The sequence below is a fragment of the Astyanax mexicanus genome, chromosome 8 (assembly GCF_023375975.1).
Source record: "Astyanax mexicanus isolate ESR-SI-001 chromosome 8, AstMex3_surface, whole genome shotgun sequence".
In the NCBI taxonomy this organism is placed as follows: Eukaryota; Metazoa; Chordata; class Actinopteri; order Characiformes; family Acestrorhamphidae; genus Astyanax; species Astyanax mexicanus.
The window spans coordinates 5,957,834-5,979,229 of record NC_064415.1 but is presented as its reverse complement, the minus strand read 5'-3'; the positions used below and the strand labels follow the sequence as shown (position 1 = coordinate 5,979,229).

Here is a 21,396-nt window from a genome sequence, read left to right as displayed (position 1 = left end):
CAGTACTGGGGGGCCGGGGTGTCCAAACTTTTGACCTAATGCTGTTTTATCCCATAGCTGCTCCATACACTCACAGTACTGGAGTTCTAGCTACCTGTCCTTCGATCTAGCTGCCGTCCTCCGATTGGCCCCATTCATTCCAATGGGGCCACTTCGTACGACAATCGTACGAAATCCGTACGTCGTAACTTTTCGTAACGCATATTTTCGGAAAGAGCTCAATAAGTTCTACAGGTCCTCAATTGGTTTCATCTTCGTATTTCAAAAATTGCGACGTCCACGGGCGTGCAAAGTTCTGGCCATTCATTTTCAATGGGCAAAAAAACGCGTACTTACGAAGTTTTTACGAAAAACGTAAGTCCGATCGGAAAGCTGTATACAAGCCCACCATTCCCGATATGGACGCACGTTTTCTCTTTTGAACGAAGTCGATATTTCGAAAACTGCGGCACTAGTTAACCGGACAAAAAACAGGTGGAATAATAATAATAATAATAAGAATAAGACTTAAGAAGAACAATACTGTGATTGCATTACTGCAATCACACTAATAATAAGAATAAGACTTAAGAAGAACAATACTGTGATTGCATTACTGCAATCACACTAATAATAAGAAGAAGAAGAAGAATAAGACTTAAGAAGAACAATACTGTGATTGCATTACTGCAATCACACTAATAATAAGAATAAGACTTAAGAAGAACAATACTGTGATTGCATTACTGCAATCACACTAATAATAAGAATAAGACTTAAGAAGAACAATACTGTGATTGCATTACTGCAATCACACTAATAAGAATAAGACTTAAGAATAACAATACTGTGATTGCATTACTGCAATCACACTAATAATAACAACAACAACAACAACAACAACAACAACAATAATAATAATAATAATAATAATAATAATAATAATAATAATAATAATAATAATAACACTATGTACAACACGAACTAAGAAACCAAGCTCTTACTAATATATAATCATAAAAATATAATATATAATAATACTTATAATAATAAAAAAACACTAATGGAAGACTATGTACAACACGAACTAAGAAACCAAGCTCTTACTAATATATAATCATAAAAATCTAATATATAATAATACTTATAATAATAAAAAAACACTAATGGAAGACTATGTACAATGCACTTTAATTAAAAGAAGCATTTGATTCACAGGCTAAATTAAAAGAATTTGGGCATATGTACATTTTTAGCTAATTTTAAAGACTAGACTATGGTAAATTGATGGGTTAATGGGGAAAATTGGTAAAAAAAAATAAAAATAACAGATATATATTGGATAAATATAAAAAAAAATGAGAATTATTATTTGCATCCATTTATTTATTTACTTATTCATTCATTCATTCAGTTAGTAACTTAGTTAGTTAGTTATTATAAGTTAGTTAGTTGTTTATATATTTATTTATTTAGTTAGTTATTATAAATTAGTTTTTTATTTATTTATTCATTTAGTTAGTTAGTACGTTGTTTATTTAGTTATTTTTAGTCAGTTATTTTTAGTTAGTTATTATAAGTTAGTTGTTTATTTATTTATTCATTTATTTAGTTATTATTCATTTAGTTAGTTAGTTAGTTAGTTAATTAGTTAGATAATTAGTTAATTAGTTAGTTAGTTAGTTAGTTAGTTAGTTCGTTTTTAGTAAGTTAGTTAGTTGTTTATATATTTATTTATTTAGTTATTTTTAGTTAGTTTTTATAAGTTAGTTTTTTATTTATTTATTCATTTAGTTAGTTAGTAAGTTATTTGTTTATTTATTTATTTAGTTAGTTTTTGTTATAATAATTATTTCTAACATTAACTTACAACATGGAAAAAATATTTAAACCAATAATAATGTGTGTTGCTGTATGTAATTTCTAATTGATTTTGATATTCAGTATCAGGTGTAATTGATCAGTGTGTGTTTGTGTATTTCTCCACACTGATGTCTAAGCTGGTAGTTTTAAAGCAGTGGGTCAGATCTGTGGGTTTGGGGGAGGAGTTTTACAGGAAAGTGATCTGACCCCCTGCACCTAAAATCCCACACAGACACCAGTGTTTACCTGCTGTCAATCATTTACCCTCAGACTGATAGCAGCAGCTCATCAGGCTTCAGGCTCATCTTCCCATCAGCTGCTGCAGCTATGAGCGGGTCTACAGCGTCTCTCAGACTCTCTCTTATTCTGTCTGTTTATTATCTCAGCTCTTTATCTCAGTCTGGAGCTGCCTGGAGCTTCCAGCAGAACAGGTAAACAATAATGTTCTAAATTTATTTATTTTATTTTGGCAATTCTCTTTAGTTTTGAACAATATTTAAGATTACTAAACTAATCAGAGTATAGTTTTCTGTGCTGGCTCACTGTCCAGTCTGTCAATCATGCTTAAATCTTATATTAACTATATGAACATTTATTAGAAAAAAAAACTATTGTACTGTATTTCAATCCAACTCAATTAAAAGAGCAGAAACTGTACTATAGGGAAATTAAGGCATAGTATTCCAATCTAACCCAATTACAATAACAGAAACTGTACTTTACTGAAAATATGGGGGCTGTGTCAATATATTACTCAATTATAAGAGCTGAAACTATACTATAGTGAAAGTATCTTTACTGCATCACAATATAACTCAATTAAAAGGGCAGAAACTATTCTACAGGGAAAGTTTGGACACTATATTACACTCTAACTGAATTACAAGAGGAGAAATAAAGTGTAAATAAGTATACTGTATCAATATGTAACTCAACTAAAAGATCAGTAACTATATTATTGTGATATCATAGGTACTGTATTACAATATAGCTCAATTAAAAAAGTGGGAACTGTGCTATAGTGTAATTATAAGCATGGCATCCCAATTTAAATCCATAAAAAGGTAGAAAATGGTGTGTGTGCAATTTTTTTTTTTTTTTTGTGGGTGGTGGTAGGGTAACCTCCCTGAAATCAACTTTTGCAACTTGGGATGTCTGTAATAGAAATATTGGTACTGTATCAATATTTAACTCAACTAAAAGAGCAGGAACTGTTCTATAGTAAAAGTATCTGTACTGCATCACAATGTAACTCAATTAAAAGAGCAGGAATTGTGCTACAGTGTAATTATAAGCATGGTATCCCAATTGAACTCAATTGAAAAGGTAAAAACTGTACTATAGTGATTATATGGTACCGTTTTTTAAATCCAACTCAATTAAAAGAGCTGGAACTGTACTTTATTGAAAATATGGATACTGCAGCTCAACTAAAAGAGCTAAAACTATAGTACAGTGAAAGTACTTATTATAAGTGTAATTATAAGCAATGATATCCCAATCTAACTCAAATGCAAAGGTAGAACATGTACTATATTAAAAGTATGGGCAATATATTTCATTATAACTCAATTAAAAGAGAGTTTTTCTCTGAAGGACTCATGGTTTGCTCAGGAAGTCTCGTCAGGCTGAATCGCTGACTCCTATAGACTGTAAGCTGAAGAGCTGGACAGCCTGGACTCCCTGTAACTCCTGTACTGAGAAATCGGTAAGAAGTCGGTTTGTGATCACATATAATAATACATAATATATTTCCTAATAATGTGTGATCATGTGATTAATGCATTAATGCTGCTGTACTTCTGCAGCTGCGCTTCCAGTACCTGGAGCGTCCCTCCCAGTACGGTGGTACTGAGTGTGTGCACAGTCAGTGGGATGAGAAACTGTGTCCCCTGGCGGGCGAGTGTGAGCTACCGGACGACTGTGGAGATATGTACACCTGTCCTGAATCAGGCATGTTGTGATGCTCATTGCTATCTTATACCCCGTCAACAGTCTATTTTCATGCTTCGTGCCTGTGCTGTTAAAATAGTATCAGAGTTATAAGTTATGGGAATAAATCTACACTGATGGTTTGGCGTGGTGTTCTGGAAGTGAGGTGTGTTCAGCTAAATTTCTGCAATGTTTCTATATATTTTGGTGGTGGAAAACACAGGAGCTCCACTGACTGATTAAAACCCTGACAACAGTCAATCATCAGAGTTCATTCCTATAATAGCTCCCTATAGGAAACACACACACGATCGCACTGCAGAGCACAAACCCGACTTTTAACTCAACAATCAAACTGAATAAAGAATACAATAACATTACTATTCCCTTAAATGAGCTGCTGGTGTATCTTCACAGTGTGAGCATGGAGGTTAGTATGCTCTGCTGAGACGCACAAATATGCCACACTGTTAAGATACGAACGCTGCAATTGACCAGCGCATTATAGATTGCTATAACAGTGCCCTAACTCTCTAATGGATACTTTTGGGATGAGTTAGAATAATGAATCTCCATTGGACACTTTTGGGAAGAGTTAGAGAGGTTTATCTCGGTTGGGATTATTTATCTTAGGATCGGGTGAGTTCTGTTGTGCTATGTTTTAGTTTGGGTGGATGGATTTATAAAGCTTCATTTAATTTTTTTTAAAGTGTTCTGAATTTATGGTTGTCTTTTATATAATTGCAGAATGAGTTGGAGCAATGAAGTTTCCTTGAACAATTTTGGGATGAGTTGGAATTGGGAATACTTTTGGGATACTTTGGAAACCTCTGGGATGAAGCTTTTGTGTGAAGAGTTTGTGTGTTTGTTGAGAGAATTTGGAGACATTATTCTCATTGGATATTTTTGGGAAACATTAAAAATGTTTTGTTAGGGTTAAATTTGTGTTATTAAGCTCTTGTGGGCAATTTTGGAATAGTTGGAGTGATGAAGTTCCAATATACAAATGATACACAACTTTTTTGGGATGAGTTGAAGTAATGAAAGTCCAGAGATGGAGAGATATAGCTCTGTTTAACACTTTTGGGATGAGTTCGAATAAAGGCTGGATACTTGTGGGTATACAGTGTTACTACCAGTTATTTGGATTTGTCTGTTGATGCAGGAATCTATATATATATGTATGTTTTTTGTTTACAGGACGATGTATCGGTCAGCACCTTCGCTGTAATGGTGAGTTTGATTGTGGGTCTGGTAGTGATGAAGAAAGCTGTGAGGAAATCAAAAGCCGAGAAACCAAATGTAACGGCATGCTTCGCATTCCTGGAGCTGAGAAGGCCATTCAGGGGTATACAGGAACCTCACACACTCAACACAATACACAACACACTCAACACAACACACACAACTAAACACAACTCAACACGACTCACTTAACACAATACAATACATACTCAACTCAACACAACACACAACTCAACACAACTCAGTATACACTCAACTCAACACACACTTAACACAACACAACACACACAACTAAAGACAACTCTGTATACACTCAACACGACTCACTTAACACAACACAATACACACTCAACACAACACACAATATAACACGACTCACTTAACACAACACAATACACACTCAACTCAACACAACACACAACACAACACACACAACTCAGCACGACTCACTTAACACAACACACTCAACACAACACACACTCAACTCAGTAAACACTCAACACAACATACACAACTCAACACGACTCACTTAACACAATACAATACATACTCAACTCAACACAACACACAACTCAACACAACTCAGTATACACTCAACTCAACACACACTTAACACAACACAACACACACAACTAAAGACAACTCTGTATACACTCAACACGACTCACTTAACACAACACAATACACACTCAACTCAACACAACACACAACACAACACACACAACTCAGCACGACTCACTTAACACAACACACTCAACACAACACACACTCAACTCAGTAAACACTCAACACAACATACACAACTCAACACAACTCAGTATACGCTCGCCACAACACACACACACACACTTAACACAATACACACTTACCTCAATACACACTCAACACAACACACACACTCACTTAACACAACACACTCTACTCAATACAACACACACTCAACACAACAGACACTCAACACAACACATCCTCCACTCAATACACACTCAACACAATACACACTCAACTCAACACAACACACCCTTAACTCAACACAACACACATACAGCTCAACACACATTCAACTCAACACATCATCGAACCCCGTCACCAGCCCCGCCCACACCCGCGAGCTGTCTCATGTCCGGACCAATCAAGAGCTGAGTCAGCACAGAGCTCTCAAAACTCAAGAAAAACAGCTAAACAACAGTAATCGGCCCTTTAATCAGGCATTTAAATGGCTTTTTAAAAGGTAAATGAGAGTGTTTTTTTAAAAGTGTGAATTCAGCTGTAACTGGAAATATCTGCACTGCAAAACTGTGCTGGACTGAGGTGCACAGCTTTCAACACGTGCTCACGTTTACAAGCATGTGCCCAACCATGTGGATGGAGGCCATGCGGTTATCTTGTGTTTACTCCTTATGTCCACCTCCCCTCGCGCCCCCCCTCGCCCTCGTGCTTCTCAGGCAGCAGCAGCCTGTCACTCACACAGACACAGAGACAGCGCTGTGCATCTACTGTAATTCTTGTGTCAAGAATCATAAAACATTGCAACATGACATGTTTGATTGATTTAATTGCTTTAAGTGACACATCGCACGTCCTGTCATCTGACTATTGCGCATGTGCACATCTCGATCACGATGACGATGCTTAAATGATATATCGTGCAGCCCAAATACAGACACAGCTTTACTTGTGAGTGAAAAGTTGTAAATTGTATTTATTGTGTTTATTTCCACTCTTTCCAGCTATAACGCTTTAGCCGACACTTTCGTCAGTCCAGTTCTGGATCACAGGTATTTCGGAGGTCTGTGTGAATATATCTACAACGGAGAGTGGAGGCAGCTCACCTACGACGCCTTCTGTGAAAACCTTCACTATAACGACGCTGAGAAATACTTCAGAAAGCCCTACAACTTCCTGTCCTACCGCCTGCTGGTATGTTGACCTAGTGGAGGGATCATTTCACAGTTTATAGGAGTTTGTAGTTTATATACTGTGTTGACTAAAAATAAAACTGTAAGTACTTCAGTTTGATTGGTTTAGCTGGTTGATCAGTTTGGTTGAGCTGGTTGTACTGATGGCTGCATTTCTATTATATAATATATATATATATATATATATATATACATATACAGGAGTTGGACAATGAAACTAGTGTGGGAGGTTTCATGGCTAAATTGGAGCAGCCTGGTGGTCAATCTTCATTAATTGCACATTGCACCAGTAAGAGCAGAGTGTGAAGGTTCAATTAGCAGGGTAAGAGCACAGTTCTGCTCTAAATATTGCAATAAACACAACATTATGGGTGACATACCAGAGTTCAAAAGAGGACAAATTGTTGGTGCACGTCTTGCTGGAGCATCTGTGACCAAGACAGCAAGTCTTTGTGATGCATCAAGAGCCACGGTATCCAGGGTAACGTCAGCATACCACCAAGAAGGACCAACCACATCCAACAGGATTAACTGTGGACGCTATAAGAGGAAGTTGTCTGAAAGGGATGTTCGGGTGCTAACCCGGATTGTATCCAAAAAACATAAAACCACGGCTGATCAAATCACGGCAGAATTCAATGTGCACCTCAACTCTCCTGTTTCCACCAGAACTGTATAGTGCTTAGTTTTTAGTTTTTCTATGTCTCATTTGTGTCTAATGCTATTTCTCCCAAGCCATTTTTGGAGAAACATTTTTGACATAGTTGATCTCTGAATGAAACCTCAGTGAGAATCACAAATGTGTCTCTTGAGACATTAAATTTGACAAATTTGAGCAAAAGATTTTTCCTATGGATAATGATTTAAATTCCAGCTGCATGGTTTATATATTTAATACTCTAATAATGAATTTCAGGCACATTCCAGGACTGAAGGATCGTCTGAATACTACAGTGATGCTGCCAGTCTTCTGGAAGCCAGGAAAAGGGATGTTTCTGTTAAGGTTGGCCGGTCAATGGGAGTCATGGGTGTGGAAATAGGAAACTCTATAAGTGTCGAAACATCGTTCCTCACAAATATATCTCAGTATAACACTAAGGTAAATACAATACGTGTATATTTTATTGTACAGTACTTAAAGGTGTCCTTTTTCTTGTTCTTTGTGAAATTCTATACATAAATTCTATAATTCTATAGTTGTTTATGGTGCTGCACATGATGAAACTCTTCCCCAACCTCATTATCTGCAGTAACTAGTAAAAGAAAATATTCATTGTGTCTACTTTAACCCTTGAATTAATATTCGTGGCCCCACCCACCTCAGCTCGCGACAGCCCACAGACAGAGCTGAAACAGCATGGCAGTTCATTCCTGTGTTATTTGTGCGAATAACACATCAGTGTTTATATGCTTTACCCAGTAACTCAGAGCTAAGGAACAAATGGTTAAAATTTGTCTATGGAGGAGCATCACAAGCCAAGTACAATTGAGATAGGTAGGTGTATATTTTTAGAACAGTTCTGTTTACACTAGTTAAAAGTAAAAATGTGTGTGAGTATCTATAGGTTTAAATAGGATCTCCGGTGGATTTGTTGTTTTACAGAGACTCTAAGACTAGGTCAGTAGCTGAACTGCACTTAGCAGGGCATTATTCCACATGTTATAAAGTAACATACGACATTGCAAAGACTGTTATGATTGTAAAAATGTCTTTATTTTAATACGTTTCTAACTGTTGTTTGTCTCGCTGCCTCCTGGTGTCGCAGTGCTGTTAGCCAATCAGAGGCGATATGTTTGCATGTATAAAAATTAATGTACAAAAGCAGAAATCCTATCACTTCTCCTCGTCCACTCCTCCACCGGACTAAAACAACGTTACACCGGATCACCAGAGCACTTGTTTTCACAAAAAACAGCTCATAGCAGCACATGGCATTCATTTATACTAGAAACCGCAACTAGACATTTTAAAATGTTGTAAAATTGTGACGTCACAATAAGGAAACCTGCATAGAACCACCATGGCACCACCCCTCACTCGTGTTGACGGACAGTTGACGAACACCATTTCTCTGTCCTGGATTAGCCAGAAGACTTCTTCTGAAGGAGGGATCTGTAACTACTCTCTGTGGCAAGTCAGCAGATGAGGGAGATGTAAATACTTTAAAATAATAAAGAGTTTTAACGTGTTTCTATCACAATTAAGGATGAACTAGCTTGTTTGATAATAAACATTGCTGAAATATACTTACTTGACTAATTGTACTGTAATTTGATTGGATATTTAGTTGTATACTAGTGTCACTAAATCATTTTAAACTTTTATTATCTAACCACCTTCAGACAGCCTGTACCTGTTTTACTTCATCTTATTTATTCTTTTATTTATAACTTTTATTTTTTATTTTAGTTCTTCTCTTAGTTCTTTATTTCTTTTTTATTTCTTTCCTAATTTTATTATTATTTTTTTAATTATTATTTTTAAATAGTTTTGTACTATTGCTTTTTAACTGATTTTCGTTCATTATTATTTTTATTATTATTGCTTTTATTATTATTATTATAATTTTTTTGTTTATTTATTTATTTGTATTTTTTATTTTATTAAGTAAAAGTTAGTTTTAGCTTGATTTTAACTTTTTTTGTTGTATTAATCTAATCTTCTTTTGATTCTTTTAATTTCTTAATTTCTTAAACCAAGTTTTTAATCATTTTTATAATATTTATTTTTTTATTTGTTTTTATATTTTATTTACTGTTATTTTAAAATAATTAAATTTAGTTTTAATTTCTTTATCATGTCAATCCTTGTTTTTAAAGATTGATTGATTGAATGATAGATTGATAAACATAATGCAAGTAAAAAATAATCAAACCCCCTCTACAGGTCTAAATCATACATTTTATTAACCTCACTGTGTCTGTTGGTTTAAAAATGTTATAATTATTGTAATTAGTTATTGATTTTATGAATAAAACACGTGATTTTGTGCAGGATGTGGGATTTGTCAGGCTGGTATCGAAGGTGGAGACGGCTCAGTTTAAGATGAGGACGCGGGACCTGGTGCTGGACGAGGACATGCTGCAGACGCTGATGGAGCTGCCAGAACATTACGACTTCGGCTCCTACTCCCACTTCCTCAGAGAATACGGCACCCACTACGTCACGCAGGGCACGCTGGGGGGCATGCTGGAGTACGTGGCGGTGGTCAACAAGGAAGCCATGAAACAGAGCAGTAATAAACTCTCGATATCTGCACTTAAACACAACATTTTATCATGAAAAGATCACATTTAGTCCATTTGCTTCAAGTTGATTTGGTCATGAAAGACAGATTTTGGGTTTAAAGTGCTGAATTATCTCCCAAAAAGCTGATTTTCACATTTATCACAAAAAAATAGTCATTTAGATATTTTGGATATGTACATTTGAAATTTAAGTGGTGGGACAGGAAATGTACCAAAATCCTGGAATGTCCCTTAAAATGTTTAGTTGTGGTCTCTAGTATGAATGAATGCAATGTGAGCTGTTTTTTTAGTGAACAAAAAGTCTCAGGTGTTTCTATTCAGCCTTGCTTTAGTTCACTGAACTAGTGGTCACTGAAAAAAGACAGAATTTGGCTCTTGCTCATGAATATCCATACATGCAAATATATCGCCTCTGATTGGCTAACAGCACTGCAGCAGAGAACACCTACCTGCCTTCCCCCACAGTCAATTTTACAGCTCTAAAACTTAAAGGACTAAATGTTTTCAGAGATACAGCCTTAGTTATAGCAAAGATATAGCACTGAGTGCTAGCTGAAATTAACCCTTTAACTTTGTTTAGCATCAGAACGGCCCTGCAGCCGAGAAATGTTATCAATGCAATAAGAAATGATAGATAAATTTCACCTTATTTTATAGTGAGTTGCTACAGATTTATTGAGTAGATAATATGTGTTTTTTAATTTTACTGCATATAGTTCGGTCATTCAGCATTAAAAAAGTTTGGACACTTCTTAAATTCAGTGTTTCTTAATTCGTTAAAAATATAATGAATTGTAGATTTATACTGAAGTCATGAAAACTATGAACAAAAACATATTTATTAAACAAAAAAGTGTTCAACAAACCAGAATATGTTTTATATTTTCAATTTTTTATGTAGTTTATGAGGTAGAGTTGCCTGGAATTCAGGCTTTCAGTTAACAGCTGTGCTGAATTCATCAAGAGTTAATTACTTGAATTTCTTGTCTCTTAATAAAGTGTTTGAGAGCATCAGTTAAAGTAAAGTAGTGAAGAGGTAGAGTTACAGGTATACAGTGAATAGTGAATATTTGAGTAATGTTCTAATCCTTAATATGGAAAGAACTACGATATTCAACTAAGGAAAAAAAATCAAGAACTTTGATAGTTTCCTCAAGTTCAGTCACTGCGAAGACTATAAACAACGTTCTAATAATGAAACTGGCACTTATCAGGACTGCCTCAGGAAAGGAGGAGCAAGAGTTTCCTCTGTTGTACAGGATAAGTTCATCAGCGTTACCAGCCTCAGAAACTGCAAGTTAAACCGAGTATTTTGGTTTGTTTAACACTTTTAAGTTACTACATGATTCCTTATGTGTTTCTTCATAATCTGGATCATGTATTTTATGAAATGAAGCTAAATAAATGCTTTTAACCCATATTGAATCTTCAGTAGAGCATTGAACTGTAAGGGATGGTCTCAAAATGTGTTTATTTTATAAAAAAAAACAGCTCTAATGTTTTCCTTCTCTCATTTCTTTCTCTCAGAGTTGGAGAAGTCTGTCGTCAACTTTTGTTTTGGAATTTCTCTCGGATTAACAAAGTCTTTCACAGAGGAGTTAAGCAGCACATTAAAAGTATCACAAAATGTATGCTCGAAAACAGACAAATCTACAGATGGTACGTAGAGACTTATGGGTATTAATTTACAGCTGGATTCAGTATTTATGCAACTCTTGCCAAAAACATGTCAGGAAAAGAACTACTGTACACTGGTTAAGCATAACATTATGACCACCTCTTTGTTTCTTAACCCATTATGCATTATTTTATCAGCTCTAGGGCTCTATCGTACACTTTGTGCAAGGCTCAGATCTGATTTTTTCATTGCTGTGTGAACATGTGCCAAATCCCATTTCTTTTTCAAATCAGATCTGAGTCACTTTCATATGTGATCCTAAATCAGATACGTAAGCGATCGACGGACATGCAACATGAGTGTGAACGATCAACACAATCAGAATTAATGCGTCTTTTTGCTTTTACGCATTAGCATTAGCATTAGCACTAGCGCTACGTGCTTCTCTCTCGTACCCACACTGCATCTCATGGTGCAGCTGTGTATAGCTGCAAAAAAACAGCAAAAGCAAACCACCTGTCCTTTTTTCACCTCCTGGACCTGAGCCTGAACTTCAGAGCAGCTGTTTACTGTTTCTCCACTCCAGCAAAAGATGCTCCACATATGAGCTGCTAACTCATCCATTTCTCTTTAAAAAGCTACGAGTCTCTCGTCTCTCTATTATATGAGGGTTTACGATGTTGGTGAAGAAGGAGACGTTTATACAGGTATCAATGTGCAGCATGTGAGACGTTTCAGAGACAGTTTCAGATTCATTCACATTACACACAGATATAGATTACTTACATTTGGGAATGTGAACCATCAAAATCTGAGCAAAAAGTTGAATTTGAGCAACGTGGCTTGTAATGTGAACGTTAATTAACTCAACCATATACAGTATAAAGAATAAAATAACGTTACTGTTCTCTTACAAGAGCTGCTGGTGTATCTTCACAGTGTAAACACACAGGTCAGTATCTGTCTCTGCTGAGACGCACAAAAGCGCAGCGCTGTTAAGATACGAATGCGCCAAAGTCAGAGCTCACCTGGTTCTTAAAGGGAATGACGACTGATACACTGATTGGTTTGTTTCACGTTATGACAAAAAAAAACAGCCATGAATAATTAATTAGGAGAATTTGCACACGCTAACTTTTATGCGTTTTAAGATGCAAAAGGGGTATTTTTTGCAGCCACATGATACCAAAGACACACTGACACGCCCTAAATCCAGCTTCATGATACACAATTGAACAGTACGCTATAAATAATTAAAATAGGGCCCTTACTGTTTATACAGGGCATTTTGTAGTTCTATAATAATTACAGACTGTAGTTCTGTATCTGTTTCTCTGTATACTTTATTATATTATATTAGTAAAAAAGCTGTTAATTGATATTTGCATTAAATGTTATTTTACTGTAAATTTTACTTCCTACTGTAAAATCAATTTCTTTTACAGAGTCGAAAAGCAAGAACAGTGTGATCGAGGATGTCTTCGGATTCGTGAAAGGAGGCACCACTGGCACCAGTGCTGCTCATCTAGCCATCCATGATGCTAACACCTACAGACAGTGGGGGAAGACTCTTAAATACAGCCCAGCGGTTATTGACTACGAGGTAAATTACACACGTGAATTATTTTAAGACCCACAACAAGTTTTAAAGCTTTTCTTTTTCCTTTCTAGCTTTTAAACACGCGATTGTGCACCGTGCAGATTGTTTTAGGGCGAGTCAGAGTGTCTTTGCTATTGTAACGATGGGTAAAGTACACCTTGCACAGTTCAAAACCTGCAAAAAGCATGTTCTTATTCTCTTAATTAATAATGGGTGCGTTGTGGACGCATACTTTTTACAAGATAAGCGCATATGAACGCCACCAAACTTAGATTTACCAGTGGTAAACCAGGGTATTCATGTTGAATCCCAACTAAATTTGCTTGAGCAGAAATCAAGTCCTTCTTTGAAGCTCCAGAGTACAAGTACAAGCTTCTGAAGTAAAGTCCAAAGCTGAAATGAATTAGAACTCAGGTGAAGCTGATCTGACCATCAAGTGCTGATTGGCTGGTTGAGTCACATGGCTGATTAGTGCTTCTTGGAAGTAGGAGTTCATGTAAGTAAAAAAGAGTCAGTGAATGGACTGAGAAGCATGACAAAAGCTGGGTTATGAAATCAAGGCTACAGCATTTTTCGGCCACTATGCTGTTGAGGCTCGATATTCAGAGAGATTAGAAGGACGCAGCTGATGTATCCTTCATTGTCCCACTTGTTTACCCCCAATACACTGTAGACTTTAATTTAACACACTTATATTTATGGTACAGAATTCTTCTTCGAGAATTGCTTATCACTTTTTCTCTGAAACCAAGCATTATAAAACAGTTTATCCTGCTTTTGAAAATTTGATTGCATTCAGTGATAAAAGCATTAGTAAAGTCGTGAATGTTGGATGATGGCCACCATGATCTCCAGTATATTCGTCTTGTCTTGGTTTCAGACTCTGCCGATCTACGAGCTGCTGCGGTTCAGCGCGGTGGCGGATCAGGTGGGAAAGCGGCTGCCCCTGATGAAGCAGGCGTGGGAGGAGTACATGCAGCAGTTTAACCCCTGCCGCTGCGCCCCCTGCAGGAACAACGGCATCCCCGTGCTCTCCAGGACGGCCTGCAGCTGCATCTGCAGGGAGGGATACAGCGGCCTGGCCTGCGAGAGAACCACGAGAAAAGGTGACTGATAGGGGGCGCTCTCACCTGTAATCAGACTGGGGGAGGAGCCACAGACTAAATATTACACCGTGTTTAACTGGTTTCAGCTTGCAGCTCACTTACTGATGTTTTTGAGTTGTGAGGACTTTTTACTGTGGATGGATATGAGTGTTGAATAGGTTTAGGACTGTTACTGAATGGATGCATGGATAGATGAATGGATGGACGGATGGATGGATAGATTTAGGACCGTTACCGAATCCATGAATGGATGGATGGATTGAAAGAAGTGTACAGAGTAAATGGATGGATTTAGGAGTGTTACTGAATGGATGGATGGATTGACTGATATGAGTGTAGATAGTGGATGAATTGATTTATGACCATAACTGAATAGATGGATGGATGAATGGATTGATATAAGTGTAGATAGTGGTTGAATGGATTTAGGACTGTTACTGATTGGATGGGTGGTAGGATTGATCTGAGTATAGATAGTGAATGGATGGATGGATGGATTGATGGATGTTTGGATGGATTGATATGAGTATAGATAGTGAATGGATGGATGGATGGATGGATTGATGGATGTTTGGATGGATTGATATAAGTGTAGATAGTGGTTGAATGGATTTAGGACTGTTACTGATTGGATGGGTGGTAGGATTGATCTGAGTATAGATAGTGAATGGATGGATGGATGGATTGATGGATGTTTGGATGGATTGATATGAGTATAGATAGTGAATGGATGGATGGATGGATGGATGGATTGATGGATGTTTGGATGGATTGATATAAGTGTAGATAGTGAATGGATGGATTTAGCACTGTTACTGAATGAATGGATTGATGGAAATTCAATTCTTTGATTGATCAGGTCCTACTCACGGAGGCTGGAGCTGTTGGGGGGACTGGACCCCTTGCCAGTCCGGGACGAGAACCCGACGGCGGGAGTGTAACAACCCCCCACCCAAAGACAACGGCTTCCCCTGCCAGGGAACCTCTACTCAGAGGAGAAGCTGCTGAAACTACGACTGATTCTAAATTCTAAACTACACTGCTATTAAAAAGCTGATGTTTAATATCTGATCAGTGCTTTTAATGCTTCTGTAGAATTACTCTGCACACCAACAGAGCTGTTTCAAAAAGTACATGAATATTTTACACATTGATTAAATGTGAACATTTAAAAGGTTGTTTTATTGGATTTTATTTTGAAGTGAAATCAATAATTTCAGTATAAACAGTCCTGCTCTGCCTTGAGTTTTCAGTACGTTTAATGCATTTACTAAACAGCTAACAGAAGATTAATCTCAATATTAAAAGCAGTCAGTCGTCTCTTCGTGAACTCCTTGGCACGATACTCCACCGTTCTGTGGTGCCGGATTGGTGCATTGACGAGTCCGTCGCTTGGTTTGACGGCTGCAGGTGGACCACTCAGACCAGCAGCACCAGCTCCCATCTACTGCTACTGCTACAGCCAGAAACAACCAAGCAAGCAAACAAAAACAGTGAATTAGCACGAATCAACTAATTACCAAGAAGTTCCTGGTCTGATTTGTGTGGCAAAGCAAGAAAACGCTAAAATAAGCAGGGAAAATCAGAGACACACTGCTGCTGCTGCAGCTCAGCCAATCAGCTCTCACTTCTGCCCTGCCTCTAAACCCATACATCACACAGTGCCCCTCCCAAACTACTCCTTCTATTTTTTAGCCTTTTCCAAATGGTAGAAAATAAATGGCAGAGTTGGATTCCAAAACTACAACTCCCAGAATACTCGGCGGTGATTAGCGTCAACCAGCTGCACCTGTGCAGCACCCTATATAAACCCCAGTCAAACCAGACTTCTCTGTCGCACCTTTGTAGAGGGATGACCAGTGACAGTGGGGAACAAGACAAGACAAGACAAGACAAGAAGTAAAAGAAGCTGAACATTTTAATAAATTTCGTTTCTGCATGCCATTTTGTGGCATTTCCTTTGTTCGGTTTCCCGCCTTTTTTCCCACCTCTTCTGAGATGTTTTTCACCCCACCCATTTTCCAGTCTCCTTTGTGAAGAATAATTTGCACAATCTCAATTTTCACAACATCACTAATCAGAAATATTAATATAAGTATCAAATAAATGTGATATCCATAACATCAATAATGCATATGAATTTAAATAAATTTCATTAATTCATATATACACAAATATAAATTCATTCTAAAATATGTACTTAAAAATCTTCCCATCTGCTCAATTTAGTCCTGTTAGTTTGGGTTTACGGTGCAGTTTAGTGACCGAGTGCACTGCAGAATTTTACTACATCTTGTCATATCATATCATGTGGGCGGAGTCTCCCTATACTTGACAATGATTGGTTAGTGAGCAGAATTACCTCCCTGCTAGAATAGGACTCCCTTCGAGTGCAGGACTATTTCCTTGCAAAATAAATGTGGAACAGATTCTCCTACGATTCCTTTTATTTCTATATATAATTAAGAGTTGATCTACAGTTACAGTAGATACAGAATCACCCAACACTGCTTCTTTTTCTTCTTCTATTGTTTAATGGCTGAAGATAACCTGCCTCGTTTTCCTGTAATTGGTCTGAAAGTCTGAACCATCTAAAAATAGAGCTTTCATACTGCAAACTAAATGGACCATGGTTCAGTATGTCCAGACCAAGACCATCTCTTTAATCTTTAATAGTGATTATTGATTTTCTAATCCAAATATGAAATTTTGAGAATAAAGTGACATTAATAGCAGAAATGTTCTATTACCACGGTCAAACAATTTGCCAAAGAAACACAGAACACAGACTGTAAAAAATGAATAAAAATAGTAGACTTAATAGAGAATAAAGTGGGTTTATTGAATAAAATTACAGGAAAGTATAACTATCGACTCATCAATGTCCCTTGTGTTAAAACGAGGGACATCAATATGTTAATACAGTTATAAGTTCTTAGCATTTTCTCCAATAAATCCCCTTTATTCTCTATTCTCTATTAAGTCTATTATTTTTATTTGTTTTTTTTACAGTGGCCTTAAAACTTGTAAATTGTAAAAGACATGAATTGGCATTTAAAAGTACTAAGAATTGTACTTTAAAAATGTCAGCACTTTTCCTCCAGCTGACCTAGAGTATCACACTTTTATTCATAATGCATTTGATTATACTTAATTACCTTGCTTAGTATTGATATTATAGTAATGCAGTTGATTATACATCATTAGTTTGATTAGTATTGATTATAGTAAAATTTTTAAAGCATATTTCCCACAGAAACGATCAGTTAATAACAGGAGAAACACCAACCTGATCTGGCCGTATTTTCACAGCTTAGTCCCCGCACTCCAGCAGGGCACTCACACTCACACCTGCTACCTGAGGAAGGAATTAGAATAACTGAACGTCATGTGACTAAATTACATTCCTCAACTTAAACATCACAGCTTAACGATAGACTGGCATGCCAAAAGTCATGGGACAGCAGTATGCAAATTCATCATAAATTTGTTACCTCAAGCATGTATGGGAATGCACACATCTGTATAAGTTGTGATGTGAGGTTGCTTGACCTTAATCATCACTTTGTGATCATTGTTTTTTCGAGTTCACACTGTATTTATATGAACATGATACTCAAAGCAATAAAATAAAAGCGAACAACCTTCCAAACTATTAATATTTGAAAGTTAACTGCTCTTTAAAAGGGTGCAATTGCATTATTTTGATATAATGCTTTCGTCGCATTAGTTATTTTAAAGCACAATGTCATGACAGGTCTATATTGATGGGATGTTCCCAGTGTTGTAGAAATGAAAATGAAAGGTGGGCTACTCCCACCTCTCGTCCGGGGTACAACTCCCCTGCGTGTTTGTTTGATAGAGAGAGTCAGACAGGTGGAGTGAAGTTGAAAGCAAACCAAGTATTTATTACAAAGTACTGGATCCAGGAGAACATACAAAACCAATTATTAGCTGTCTCAGTACAAGTTCTGACCCCCCTCTGATCTGACTCCATGTTTATAAGTTACCCCAAATGACGTGAAACCTGCTGATGAGGCGTTGCTAAAATCATCTCATGTTAGTAGGCATAATCTCACGTGTTAGTGTTCAAGTTTCACAGGTCTGACCGGACCATCAGTGTTTGGCCTTGACTGTGTTCTTCCAGAATGGAACATCGTGGCACTATCTGTGTGTGTGCGTCACCCCCCGCTTTGAAGCAGAGTTTTTTTAGGGAGGCACTCACTCACCAAAAGGCCGCTTTGATCTAAGAGCCTCTTCTGTAGCAATTTAGCCTCGTACCGAGCGTACCAGTCGAAATCATACAGAGTGTACCAGCTGATGATTGATGGCCGTTAGTCAGAAACATGCAGTAAACGAAATGCTTCAAGCATGAGCTACATAAGTCTCACAATAGTTCTCATATGTTATATGTTAATGTGTTAGTGGCGCGTGGTTAGACCGCCATACAATAGACCCTATGTGTTAGTAAACGCCTTATGTATCATGTGGGTTAATTTGTCATAATAGAATCTGTGTTAGTCACATGCCTGATCAAACAATGTTTTACTATATATGTAAAGAGTATACTGTGAGTATTGGTTAATCTATATAAATGCGTGTAAAATACACTGTGAGTAAAAATGATCAAATATAAGGTGAGTATTGGTTATGCATATAGAATACAAGGTTTCACACAATGATTATGTAATTATAGATACTAAGATAAGTAATCATAATTGAAAGATATTTGTCAATACACTCAAAGTAAAATAAACAGTTACTCTTCACCAGTGATGGTAAAGTTACTTTGAAAAAGTAATCCGATTACTGATTACTGATTACTCCTTTAAAAAGTAACTTAGTTACTTTATGGATTACTTGATTTTAAAAGTAACTAAGTTACTTTATTAGTTACTTTATTAGTTACTTTAAGCAGCTGCAGACACCACCTCCCGCCGCCTTAACATAAACATTATAACCAGTTTTGCCAATACTCCCTTTATTGTAAAATGCATTTTTAACAGCAACAATGTATCTCTAGACATTTAAAGTTTAACTATTTCCTGAAACAAAAAAGTTTTTATAAAAATAAAAGACAATTTTGCTTGAATTAACTTAACATAAATAATTGTTTTTATAAAAAATGAAATGTTTTTTCTTAATTTCCTTTAACAAAAATACTTGTTTTTATAAAAATATATAAAATAAAGAAAGTGTTTCTTGACCTGAAATATTTAACACTATAAAACTGTATATGGTCTAGGCTGACATCATGTGTACTTTTGTTATTTTGGCTTTAGTTTTATTTTGTAATCACATGTTAAGAGTGAAACAGTGGAGTGGGGTGAGTAAACCAATGGTTGTACCTCATTAACAGAAGCTTCTCAATCCTCTGCTACAAAACGCGCTCCTTCTGCCTGCCTTCATGCATTGGTTTGTGTCGCTGCGTGGTGTGTGTGTGTGTTTCGCATAAACAGAAGTCAGTTGGTGTTGGTGATGGTGATAACTGAGCGACTTACAATGTTATTCCTATTAGTAGTGTTAGGAGTCATGCCCAAGGACTCTTATTAGTCGAGAATGGCATTCAGTCACCCAAACCTGGAACTGAACCCGAGTCTCACACATGGTAGCTCACTGGCAGGGGGTGGTGTTATCCACTGCACCACACCAACTACATAGCAAAAGTCATGGGACAGGAACTAGAATTGCCTCCTATGACTTTTGCCATGTCCTTTGGCATATCCGTGTAAATTAACTTTTTTTCTCTGACAAAGGTGTTGGTGTATCTTCAGGATCTGACCTTTCAGAATGGCGACGCCGTTGTTGAGGCAGGGTGCGCAGCGGCACGAGCTGCTCTCACTCAGGTACTCTGCCAGAGCTCTCTTTAGGTTCTTCTTCAGCATGTTAGCTGAGGTGAAGTCCTGCGCTGTCACCAGCTCATATATAGGAGCTAACTGTGGAACAAAAGCATCAGCTTTAAAACTGACCAATCAGAGACATAGAATTACCACAAATACAGAGTTACTGTAACTGTGCTTTTAATGTTTCATTCATTACAGGTATAAATGTAATGACTGGCATTGTGAAAAAGTGTACTTAACTTAAGGAGAGAACAATTCCAGTTTAGCCATTAATTAATACTAAATCACTAATAGTGTCTACTGGTCACATTTTATCTAATAAAATGTAAATACATTTTTCAGAGACACATGAAAACTGCTTAAATTACTCCTAATAATAATAATTAGATAAATTATAACAATAATAATCAATTGTATATTTACGCAAACATTTATTCATCCACATTTTGTGGTTTTATACAACTAAGTATACTAAATGATATACTTTAAGTATATTTGTCAGTGAACTTAAATGAATGCTTTCTAATTTACAAGTATACAATTTATCACAAATTAATATGAGATTTATGGTAGAGTCTCCTGGAATTCAAGTTTTTGTCTCTTAATAAAGTGTTTGAGAGCATCAGTTGTAAAGTAGTGAAGAGATAGAGTTACAGGTATACAGTGAATAGTGAATATTTAATCTATCTAATCTAAAATCCAGATTATGAGAAGCAACAACTACTCAACTAAGCAAAGAAAAAAAAATGACTTCAAGAAGAAATGAAGGTCATTTAATCTGAAAAGGTGAATTTCAACAATTTTGAAAATATCTTAAAGTGCAGTCACTGCAAAGACCTTAAAAAAACGGTATAATGATGAAACTGGCACTCATCAGGATCACCCCAGGAAAGGAAGAGCGAGAGTTTCCTCTGTTATACAGGATAAGTTCATCAAAGTTACCAGCCTCAGAAAAGCAAAGCTCCACAGATAAGAGCATCTAAATACTTTTTTTAAGTTTCTACATGATTCCTTATATTATGTGTTCCTTCATAATCTGGAT

General features: G+C 36.5%; 2 protein-coding genes across 2 annotated transcripts in view; one reads left to right on the top strand and one right to left on the bottom strand.

The window, feature by feature from the left end:
* Positions 1-2,136: 2,136 nt before the first annotated feature.
* On the top strand, positions 2,137-15,685 carry c8a (complement component 8, alpha polypeptide). Its single transcript, XM_022666690.2, has 11 exons — positions 2,137-2,273; positions 3,439-3,550; positions 3,651-3,795; positions 4,975-5,122; positions 6,750-6,939; positions 7,855-8,037; positions 9,934-10,174; positions 11,715-11,846; positions 13,251-13,408; positions 14,286-14,511; positions 15,371-15,685. Exons 1-11 carry the CDS (start codon positions 2,170-2,172, stop codon positions 15,517-15,519), a joined length of 1,788 nt encoding a protein of 595 aa, XP_022522411.2. The 5' UTR covers positions 2,137-2,169; the 3' UTR covers positions 15,520-15,685.
* A 2-nt stretch (positions 15,686-15,687) lies between these two features.
* dab1b (DAB adaptor protein 1b) overlaps positions 15,688-21,396 on the bottom strand; it is a 127,318-nt gene continuing 121,609 nt past the window's right edge. The window contains exons 26-28 of the mRNA XM_049482757.1: positions 20,294-20,447; positions 17,801-17,869; positions 15,688-15,967 (exon numbers count right to left, since the gene is read on the bottom strand). Of these exons, the coding sequence (XP_049338714.1) occupies positions 15,813-15,967; positions 17,801-17,869; positions 20,294-20,447 (378 nt within the window). The 3' untranslated portion in view covers positions 15,688-15,812. The remainder of the gene's footprint in view (positions 15,968-17,800; positions 17,870-20,293; positions 20,448-21,396) is intronic.

Coding starts and splice junctions, on each gene's coding strand:
- c8a (XM_022666690.2), top strand. CDS start 2,170: ATGAGCGGGTCTACAGCGTCTCTCAGACTCTCTCTTATTCTGTCTGTT. Junction 2,274..3,438: donor TGGAGCTTCCAGCAGAACAG/GTAAACAATAAT, acceptor TTTTCTCTGAAG/GACTCATGGTTTGCTCAGGA. Junction 3,551..3,650: donor ACTCCTGTACTGAGAAATCG/GTAAGAAGTCGG, acceptor GTACTTCTGCAG/CTGCGCTTCCAGTACCTGGA.